Consider the following 11740-nt stretch of genomic DNA (forward strand, 5'->3'; position numbering starts at 1 on the left):
ACCACAGCACCCTGGAAGTGGCGCCAGGAGGTTCAGCGACGCACATTAAAGCAGTGCATGCTCCAGTGCTTTATTTGAGTATTTCCCATTTATGAAACTCCGGAGGAACTCCGTGTCCTCGGGAACACTGTGTGAAATCATAAAACAAAATCCACAAATGGACTCCAAACTGGAGCTTCAACAGTAAATCTCATCGTTCAGCATTTCAACCTTTTTCCTCCGACCGAAGTCCCGAGGGCAACAAGCTTTTACCTTTTAGCTTTTATTAACAACGTCTGATTGGCTGATTACCTTCTCGCTCCATGTGACACGGCAGCCGGTCTAATCCAGTTAAAAGCGCGAGCTGGTATTGATTTCACTGTTTAAATCCTCTTCAGCCACGCGGAGGAGGAGGCGGCTCCGAGGGATTTGAAGCCTTCACATGTGAAACACGGACCTAACAAGATGGGATTAAAGTGGAGACGAGTGTTCCTGAAGGTGGACGCGCCGATCTGAAGCTCGATTCACCGGCAAACCTTCAGCATGAATCGATGACGAGCTTTTATCTTTGCTCTAATGTTGAGTTTGGTCTAATGGAGCAAAGACAGAATTCAGACTGGAGATTTATTCACTTATACAGTGATGGCTACCTCGAGCACTTTACATAGTAAAGATGCTGCAGTCATGATACTGTTCACCTGGTTAACATACAGTAACAAATGTATGAGCTGAGCTGGTGAACCTGGTTGGTGTCTAGGGATGGGTATTGATAAGATTTTCACGATTCCGATTCCATTTTCGATTCTGTTTAACGATTCGATTCTTTATCGATTCTTTTTAAAAAAGGAGAACACTAAGGTCGATTAGCTCAGAACTTTGTTTTATATCTTCTCTTTGAACAAGATAGAAATTTAGGAGTAACATGGCCTTACAAACCCAACAGTGAGATCTTAAGAGATCCAGCCTACGGCTCTTCAATGGGGTGTCACAGGGTCCCCAGGAAAAACATTGTAAATGTAAAATAATAAAATAAATATTCTTCTGTAGCAATAACAAAGTTTAACATAAATTATTCTGTAGCAATTACACAAGAATATCCAGTAATGTCCCTGCCTACAATTAAACACATTCACTTACTGAAAATCATCTGCTGTGGCAAACGGGTGCAAACCTTTGACCACAAACTGAGTCACTGCTCGGTGACATTCGTCTATCCTGCCTGAAAGGAGACGCTACCGGTAGACTGCAGCGAGAACTGCCAGCATCTGAGCCAGACTCTGAAATATCTACTTTGCAAGTATTGCAAGTTGCCCTGTTGTCTTCCGTTCACGTAAAGTATAACCAAACTTTTGAGTGTTTGAGCCGCCGTGTTTCCTGCCAGGTAAATGACGCTCCGCAGCGTGGTGACGTCATTCGGGGCGACTGGAATCGATAAGAGAATCGTTTGCAAAAATGAAACGTCAAACAATTCCAAGGAAGTGAAACAGTGGGAACCGGTTCTCAACAAGAACCGGGTTTCGATACCCATCCCTATTGGTGTCTGTGGGTTTTTTTCATTTAAACCACCAGTGAAGCCATCGTGTCCAGTTCCTTAACACAGCGGTTCCCAACGGACCGGCCTTTAAGGTGTGGCAGATAAATCCAACAAAATAAAACGACACGACCGAGAAAAAACTGTGATATTTTGTAAATATAACAATAAACGTGAATTCACTGTGTAATTCTGTAACTTTATTAGCAGCGTCCTCCTGAAATGCACCAACGACATTGAGAGTAACATCCTCCTCTCTGCCCCTTAATGCTCTCAGGTCGCTATGGTAACGTGTAAGCATTTCTTTCAAAATAAGACGCACAACTACAACACGAGAGAAAAGACCCAGGTAAACCAAGTTACGATAAAAACCCTGAAAACCATAAATTTTACACCTGAGCCTCAACTCTCACGGCCCGGTACCAAACCACTCGGGTGGAGACCACTGCCTTAACTAACTCTATGCTAAATACCTGCAGACGTCCAAAGGCCCGCCCATCAGCCTGCGTGCCACCCTGTGGTCACTGCTTTAACAGATTCAGGCTGATTGTTTTCATTTCTTCATCTTTGAAACCAGATGTGACATGTGAGGAAGTGCCCTCTGTGACATCATCAGGGACTATAAGTCATGTTTTATCCTCTGGACATGAGGCTTTTATTCTGAAGCAGCCGTTATCTGTTTCCTGTTTCCTGCTGTTTTTACCCAGACCCGTGAAATGGTTTAGACTTTGGATGCTTTATTTTATGTCGTTTCTGTGTCTTCAGTCTAAACTCTGTAGCTTAAGAGATGAGCACAGAGCCGGATTCTTCTTCTCCTCGGAGTTAAATCTTGGATGTTTTCCTCCCTCTGGATGAAAATTTTCCGCTCTTTGTTTCTTAAACTGTGGATTTCGATCCTGACGGGGTCATAGATTCTATTTCTGGAAGGTCTGTGCTTCAGAAAGGAAATAGGTTTGTCTCAATTAGTCTCCATCCCAGGGAGAGGAATGCCTTCCCTCTCATCTGGGTCCCAGGCCGGAGCGCCTGAAATCCTCGGGTTTACCCATAATCCTTTATTCCACCGAGCGTTTTGCCCTTCGCTTTGACCTGCCTCGAAGCAGCTGAAGACTTTTGTTCTGAAACGAAAAATCAGCCGTTTGAAAAGCATCTCGAGCGCCGTGACTGACAGGAAGTGGTGACGGCACGCTGTGAAACTGACAGCGTCGGGCGCGTCGGGCTCAGAGATCATTTCAGGTCATTTTAGATATCAGAGTGTTTATGTAGAAAACATCAGTATGAACATTTGAACTATTTAATCACGTTGCTCTGAGGTTGTGCTCTAGCTCAGGTTTTCAATAATAATAAATGTCAGACGTTCGATTTATGAAAGAAAAAAACACCTGATGCCAGCTCCGACTGACACACCTGAACAGTCTCATGTTTACAGCTCGCTGCAGTTCCTCTGACGTCCAGCAGGGGCTCCAGCAGCGAGTCCGTCCCCCCACACTGCCATGTTAAAGCCTTACAGCAGAAATAAACATGTTTACACCCTGACAAAAAACTGTTTGGGCCTCTGTGTCTGTTTTACCACTTGATGTTTGGGGGCGTGGCCTCTTGGACTCACCTGTGGTAACTGGATTTCCGGAGCTTGACCCGTGGACCGTGTTCACGTCTGAGCTCCGGCTCTGAGGATTGAAATTCCTGGATTTTATTGGGATGTCTTCCACCCAAACAAACACCTGTGAGAGATTCGGGGCCGGTGCGGTCCACCTCTGACTCTCATCAAATGTGGGAATGTTTTTAGGAGGAACGCTGTTCGTCTCTCCAGCAGAGTTTCACAGACTTGCAGAATCGATATTAAGCAGCACTACAGCTGTTTTGGCCGGCAGCCTGCTCTCCAGTCTCAGAGTGCAGTCCTGCTGCACTCGGTCTCTACCCCCGCTTATTACTGTGCAATCCATGGAAATGTATTTTCAGTTACACTTATGGTTTACAGCAATTATGGAAGCAACATAATCAAGACAGAGCAATTATTTCTCTGCATTCCTTTTTTGCAGTGCAGCTCTCATTGGCCTCCTGATTGTGTCCTCCTCTAAAGTCTCAAACTCTCTGCTGTCACGAGGAGCAGGTTCAGCTCATAGTCTGCTGACAGGAGGACACTTTGATTAACGAGGACATGAGAAGACGTCCAAAGGTCGAGTTATCGCCTGATTAATCCTGCTCAAACGATGATGACTGTTACTGTTGTATACCACCGTGCTGATTTCCATCCATCCTCCGCTCTGTGAAGATAAACCTGAAGGAGTCTGAGGAGTCGGGCTCAGCTGCCCAAACTCTTGTTGGGCATTTTGTCTACAGGTGGCTTAGTTTACACACAGGAGGAGGCGGCCATACCTGCTGAAGTGCTGCAAAGCCACAAACAGCAGCTTTAGTCCATCTGCTGCCTTCAGGGAATCACACAGAGAGACCGGAGGAGAGCTTTCCCCTCCGATCAATGAAGTCTCAAAAATAACTGAGGAAAGAGTGTGTGTGTGTGTGTGTGTGTGTGTGTGTGTGTGTGTGTGTGTGTGTGTGTGTGTGTGTGTGTGTGTGTGTGTGTGTGTGTGTGTGTGTGTGAGAGAGAGAGCGCACAGGTGTGTGTTGTAGGCGGTCACATAAGGTTGTAACGATTTATTGACAGCATTAAGTTGAAGTCTTGAATAATAGAGAGGAGTCCACTGAAGTATCTCACACACGCGCGCGCGCACACACACACACACACACACACACACACACACACACACACACACACACACACACACACACACGTATGCCTTCCTGTTATGGTGAGGACCAAACAAAATGTCCCCACAATTCCTGAACCAAAGTATCAGAAAACCTCACAGGCATCACGTGTCCTAACAAACGCCACTGAGAACAAAAACAGGGCAGTCTCACAGACCTGAGACCCCCGAGCAACCACAGGTCACTATAGGGTTAAATTCCCCAACAAGTAGTTGCAAAGGTGGTGCTGCACCAAAAGCTTCCTTGCGGTGTCTTTGGTCCATGTTGGATTGCTCCGGTCGCCCATGGTTTGCATGGAAGTTGCCAACTACTCATGGAGCAGCAGTGAAACTGTGAGAAGTGCCACACAAACTAAAGAACAGAAACCATTCGCTTTGAAAGTAAAGGTTCAGCTTTATGAACCCTGTTGGTCGGAGTGGTAATGAAGACAAGTCTGTTTTTACGTATTGTTGCTGATTGGAGTTTGTGGAAACCACAGCCACTCCAACAATCTGCTCACGAACAACACAATCACAGGAAGGGTTTTGGTGCGGTCCCCTCTGTATGGACGATTTCAGCCGACAGCCTGGGGTCACCAACCAGTCTGCAGTGAGGCCAAAGGAAGTCCTAAGGAAGAAGCTAACTGAACTTTCAGCATAAATATATGGTGTATGGAACAATGAGACATGCTGGGTTTTATAATATACTTTTACATTTCTGTTGGATAAAATGTGCTATTGTGATTCGAGCTGTCAAATCTTTGAGGTTTCTAAGCCTCACAGATCGTTTTAACTGGTCAAAATGTCCCCGTTTCTAAAAATACCCTCAGTGCTGGGATCTGTTCTTTCTGTAAATTGAGCGAGACGTGCTCAGACGCTCTGCTTCCTCCTTTGTCCTCTCAGAGTGATGACAGACCGGCTGCGTCGAGTTTGATTTAGGATGGTGTGGTGGTTCATCGGCAGTCCATGTTTTACCTAAAGGTGATGTAGATGGGGTCAGCGTGGCCTCTCTTTGGACGAGGTCAGATGTGTTTGACACATTATTGTAAAGAAGGACTAGAATAGAAATGAGTAATTTTAGGTTTGTGTTTCGTTGCGAGTTTAGAGTTTCAGAGACTGAAGCCTTCGCGTGATTGGATGCATATTTAGACTAAGTGATCAGTGAGGGTCCTTTGCTTATCTGATGGTGAGCCTTACGTCTTCGTCACTTCTTAAACGTGCAGTTGGGCCGACAGTGGGTGGAATATTTTTGCCATATTAAAAGCCGTAAGACTGCTTTGATAAAAACAGTAGATTTTACCCCAGACGACCCGGGAGCTGCTGGTCTGTTTGGGGTTTTGGTGAGACGCTCCACCAAGTGCTTCTCTTTTGGTCTTAAACTGTTTTATTCATCAGCATTCATTCATTCAGAGATCAGATGAAAGCGAGGTGCTAGACGGAGAAGTGTGATGCTTTTATTTTGTATGTATTTTCCACAGAGCACTTCCTCTGCCTGACTGACTAAAGTGATTCGTTAGCTTGTCTGCTGACGGCTGTTTCCTATGTTCTGTGTTTGTGCAGCGGGGGCGGGGGACAAGCTGGGCTGGGCGTTCGGTCTGGGCCTGGAGAGGCTGGCGATGGTCCTCTACAGCATCCCGGATATCCGGCTGTTCTGGAGTCAGGACGAGCGCTTCCTCAAACAGTTCAGAGTTCAGGACATCCACCAACCCGTCTGCTTCCAGGTAGACATAAACATCACACCTGAGTGGAAGAGGAGCAGATTTTCACAAATAAACGCGATCGTGGCTCAAGAGTTGGGAGTTCGCCTTGCAATCGGAAGGTTGCCGGTTCGAGCCCCGGCTCCGACAGTCTCGGTCGTTGTGTCCTTGGGCAAGACACTTCACCCGTTGCCTGGTGGTGGTCAGAGGGCCCGGTGGTGCCAGTGTCCGGCAGCCTCGCCTCTGTCAGTGCGCCCCAGGGTGGCTGTGGCTACAATGTAGCTGCCATCACCAGTGTGTGAATGTGTGTGTGAATGGGTGGATGACTGGATATGTGAAGTGCTTTGGGGTCCTGAGGGACGAGTAAAACGCTTTACAAATACAGGCCATTTACCATCCTGAAGACGGATGAACGTACCGACTGCAGAATGAAAGAGCTAAAGTCTGTCTTCCATCCTTGTCTTCTTTTCTTTCCTGTTCTGTTTACGTGCCTTCCTCTCCTTTGTCCTTTCCTTTCACTTCTTGTTTCCTTTCATTCGTTAATGAAAGCTCCTCCCCTTGCCCTTAATTTGATCGTTTCCTTTTGTTTCAGTCCCATTATTTTGCTTTCGTCACCTTATCTTTTCTTCCCTCCTCTCTTCACTGCTCTCCTCGTTTCCATTCGTCCATTCGTTTCATTTCCATTTTCCTTTGTCCTCTGCTTCCTGTTTACCCTCCGTGCAGTCTTATTGTGTCTCTGCTGTGTTCAGTCATGTCTCTCTTCAGCTACAACACCGTGTCTGTGCTTGTGTGTTCATCACTAACCTGTAATAACTGCTGGCTCGGTTAGTTTACCTTCAGATGCAATAACGAGTCCGAGTCTCTCGTAATAAAAACAATCTTCTACCGTCGTGAATTAATTCACAAATGCAGAAATTAATTTGCCGTTAACAACGTCCTCCTTGTTATACAGCCACCGTTTAAAAAAGCTGCAAACAGACTGTTTCTTATTTGTGGGCCGTGGTGATCGAGAGTCGCACATACTTCCTACCAGCCAATGACAAAGCAGCAGCCCACCTACCTGTAACCACACTTTACACCCTCACTCCGTGTGTGTGTGTGTGTGTGTGTGTATGTGTGTGTGTGTGTGTGTGTGTGTGTGTGTGTGTGTGTGTGTTTTCTTGCCTCTTAACCTCATGCATAAAACATTTTGACAGTGGGGGCTCACATCAGCCGGCACCAGTCACTTCCACTGACCCCACCATCATCAACACACACACACACACACACTGTGGGGTGTGTGCAGGTTCACACAGCGGTTACTCCGTCCCCACTAAAGGTGCTCTTTGTCAACTCTCGTCTTCACTAATAAAGAACATTTCAAGTGACTGTTGGAGGGCAAAGAGGAGAAAAGAGAGGAGTAAGATGAAGAGGAGGGATGGTGGGGGTGGACGAGGCAGAAAACAGATGGAGGGAGGAAGCAGGGAATGAGGAATAAATGAGGCGAGAGGTAGGACAGAGGAAAGAAGAGGATAAGAATAGATGCAGAATCTGACTAAATGCAGTTATTTGAATAAAAGATCTTTAGATGTAAAAAAATAAAAGGATTGAGTGAAACGTAAGGTGAGAGAAAGTAGGGGGTGACATTAGTGAGGAAAAATGAGAGACAAAACACAGCTTTAATGGAAAAAATATACTGAAGCGAGTTTGAGGAAGTGATTAAAAAAAGAAATGCTTGAAATAAATAAGAGAAATAAAGTGTGGGGAAAAGGAAAAAGAGGGAAAACAGATTAAAGTGTGTCAGGAAAACAGAGGAAAATGTAAATGACTAAAGAGGCACCAAAGTCTGAGAGGGGAAAGTGGAGGAGGAACGATTAAATGGAAGAAACAAAGTGCTGAAAGATACCTTAGTAAGAATGAAGAGAGTGAGAGGAGACGCTGGAAGGGTGGTTGGTGAAAACAACGACATGAACCAGTGTCACCTTATCCAAACACAGCGTCTTTGAACCGTTTCACAACACGTGTTCATCGCACTCAGCCAACCAATGCTAAACCTTCATTAACCGCTGTCCAATCAAACCACCTGCCTAGCTAGCAAAGAAGTCACCCAACTTCCTTAACATCCGACCAACAAACCAAAAAACTGAACCGAGCAGACAACACCTCCCTCCATTGTACAGCTAATATCTGCCTGTATTTACCCCACCTAACTACCAGCTGACCTACACAATCTTTCTTCCTTGTCAGCCAACCAATCCCATCCCTTCACCAACAATGAGAAAGAGCAGCTGATGACCAACTAACTTCATTACCTACCAACTTACCTTAATACCCAACAAACCAATCAAACACTTGATGAGAAGAACTGCTGCCTTTGAAAGTACAACCTATCGTCACCTACCTGGCAGCCCAATCACGTCCTTACCTTCCTACCACCTGACCCTGATGACCTTTATTTCTAGCGGGCGGACCAATCTTCTACTTTTAGCACCAATGAAACATGCAACGAAAGACCCACTGACCTCTTTATCCGACAGCCACCAAACTAGCAAACAAACAGCCAGTTGATCTGTGAACTACCGCCTTCCAAAGAACAAGTGATGGCTGACATCACGTGCACGGTACTTTCAGAACTTATCTGGACCACTATTTTTTTGTGCTTTTGTGACAGAATCAACAAAGTTTTACTCTTAAGCTGAAGTTTGTCAGCTCACATGGACAAATATTCACTCAGTTTATGTCGTCCTCTGAGTCGGCTGGTAATAATCTCCTTTAGGTTATAATCTTACTTCATTGTCTTTTGATCTGAACAAACTGAAGGAAACGAGAGGAAATAAATTGTAAATAGCAAATGCTTTTGAAACGGCCCACAGTGAGTGCATTCAATAAAGGTTTAACTGTATCTGACAAATTACAATAAACACATAATCAGTGTTGTTAAGCTGAAGACGTGAGGAGTGAGGGAGCGACCCTGCTGTCCTCCTGCTGTCCTCCTCACAGCCCTGTAAGTTTTATTGATAAACTCTGTTTCTCCAGAGGGGCCTGGGGAGCATGGCTCATCTCCTGCCCAGGGTCAGTTCACCTCTCCTGGGCTAAGGCTCTCCACCTCTCCCCCGAAAGCCTTTACTGGCCCCCACATCCACAGGTAATGAACTGTGACCGCCCAGGGCCTAACAGGAAATAGACTCCTTGGGTGTCGGTGTGTATGTTTGTATACGCACACACACAAATGGCTTCAGGGAGCTGTGCAGTGCCACTAAACTATTATAGTGTAAACAGACGGCTCACCTCCCTCCATACGTCTGCACAGTATGGTCAGAAATATGTGGATACTTCTCTCCTCACCTACCACCTGCTGTGCAAAGTCTTTCCCTGACGCTCGACTGAGTATAAAAATATCAAATGAGACTCGTTCTTCTCTCTGTTCTTCTACCAGTTTTACTTCTGTCCTTTACTGAAATATGTATGAATTGTTTATTTAACCCTCGTGTGCAGCGCTTTGTGAAAAGCACTTAATAAATAAATGTTACAACTTTATGAATAGATGAATAAATAAAGTTTGGTTTCCAGTTCATTTATAATTAACTAACACTTACCAAAATCAGCCAATCAGTTACTTATCTGCTTGCCCAACCAGCAACCCAACCAACTAATCTATCTAACCAACCACCTACTTTAAGACGTCACGTTTTCTCAAACCTACCCAGCAAACCAACCAACTTTTACCTGCCAACCAACTGCTCAATAGGCCCCTTTCTTGCTAACCAGCCAACCTTTCATCTACCTACCTTCCTAGTTACCTAACCGAGCAATTGCCTGCCTGTGTAACCAACCATTTACCTACCTGCCTGTCTGTGTAGCTGTCTACACAGCTAACCAGTTGTTGTCTATGTTCCTTGACAACCAGCCATCTACTTTGCAAACCAGCCAACCAACAACTTGTCTTAAACCGCAACAAACAAACTAACCACTAATTGACTTTTTTGTCTAACTAATCACCTACATGTGCAGGCAACTAACCAACCACTACCTAAACCAACAACTTACAGCGAACTGGTGATACCTTTCATCCTGGGTAACAAACCAGAAATCTACCAACCACCAACTGACTGTCCAACCAATGTCAAGCCTTCACTGACAAAAACCCAAACAGCAGCTAACTGATCCATCACTGAACCACCTGCCTTCCTCCTGCAGTTAACTAAAGTAAACTAGTCTTTGATAACATATGAAACAAACTGACCAACCAACTGATCACCTTGCTGTTCTTTACCTCCACCTTTGAATTGAGCTAACTACAGCCCAGTTTCTACAGAACATAACTAAATAACATTAAGTTGGCATGTTTCACTTTTCCTTGTTTTGTTCTGACTTTTGTTTCAAAGGTGGAAAAACCAATGTCACACAGATTGATGTGTCTCAGTGAATAGCATTAAGATGGAGAGAAAATTAAGAAAATATCATTCAGGAGCAGAAATAACAGCAACTTCTCTCACTCTGTGCAAGTTATTCTGAGCATAATAAACAAGTGACAGATGATAGGAATCTCTCCTTCAGTCTGTCGCTGCATAAAACATCACATTTATTCTGTCGTCCCGATAAAGTTTTAATGTGTTATTGTCTTTGTGTTTTACTCTCTGCTGCACTTTCTCCTCTTTCTTCCTACAGTCGGGCTGTTTCTCTTCTCCACTTTCTGTCACATTTCTTCTTCTGTTATTCATTGGGTTCTTTTTTGTTGCTTGAATCTGCACTTTCAGCTCATTTTTATTCACCTCATCTCTCAATCTCTGCAGTTGGTGTGCTGATTACCCCTTCAGTCCTTACATCTTTGTGTTTATGCTTGGTTTACTTTGAAATTCTAATGAGTCTCCAGTCCAAATATCCCATAAATGTACATGTACGAAAACTAATCAATGTGGTGCACAAAGTAAAATTTCAACATCTTTGAGGATCATTAATAACTCATAATGTGTTATTGTGAAATTAAACTATTCTTCATGGCCTAAACATCAGCCACAAATAACCTCAGCCACGCATCTGCACATAATACATGAATCCAGATGAAGACGTTACAAAACTAAAACCACAGCGAACCAGCAGAAAAACAACAGCGTTATGCCACATTAGCACTCAATCAATTAAACATAAAACTATTACAAATATAATCCATCATGTACTTTGCAACTATTAAGTGGGTACATTAATTATCATTGCATTATTTAGTTAAAATATATTAATGCAGACCAACCAGTTCCCTATGACCTAGCTACCCATCCACCCTCCTAACTACTTACACAACCAGCCTGCCAACCAGTCTCTCTGCTAGCATGGCTAACCAGTTACATACCTGCCAGTCTACCTGTGCAAACAACCAACTGCGTGCCTGTCAATTAAGGACTCACCTACATTCATCTACCACCTTTGCAACCAACCAATCTGTGTACCTGCCAGCATGGCTCATCACTTACATAACTACACAACCAACCAACTCCTTGCCTGCTTGCTTACTTTGATAACTAACCAGTTAAGTACCCACCCATGTAGACACTTAACCAACTACCTAGCTACATACTTGTACGGCTAACTAATTAAGTAATTAATTAACTACCAATCTAAACAACCAATTCCTTTCCTTTGCTTTACTACACAACCAACTAATTGCTTTCCCACCCACCTATGTACATGACTAACCAAACATGTGATTACCAGCCTATGCAATAAACCAGTTCCCTACCTTCCTGTTTGGGTAATCAATTACTCACCTACACGACTAAATAATTGCCTGCCTAGATAACTAACCACTATTTAATGAA

At 44.3% G+C, this 11740-nt stretch overlaps 1 protein-coding gene across 2 annotated transcripts in view; it reads left to right on the forward strand.

Annotated features, from left to right (window-relative positions):
• fars2 (phenylalanyl-tRNA synthetase 2, mitochondrial) overlaps positions 1 to 11740 on the forward strand; it is a 141665-nt gene that overhangs the window by 86976 nt on the left and 42949 nt on the right. For both annotated transcript variants that reach the window (XM_086305603.1, XM_086305604.1), the window contains one exon: positions 5812 to 5972. In XM_086305603.1, coding sequence (XP_086161729.1) covers positions 5812 to 5972 — 161 coding nt within the window. The remainder of the gene's footprint in view (positions 1 to 5811; positions 5973 to 11740) is intronic.

Source organism: Aulonocara sp. 'chitande type north' Nkhata Bay, linkage group LG9 (assembly GCF_057382095.1).
Source record: "Aulonocara sp. 'chitande type north' Nkhata Bay isolate Kocher_YH1m ecotype deep benthic linkage group LG9, A_spYH_male_GT1.1, whole genome shotgun sequence".
In the NCBI taxonomy this organism is placed as follows: domain Eukaryota; kingdom Metazoa; phylum Chordata; class Actinopteri; order Cichliformes; family Cichlidae; genus Aulonocara; species Aulonocara sp. 'chitande type north' Nkhata Bay.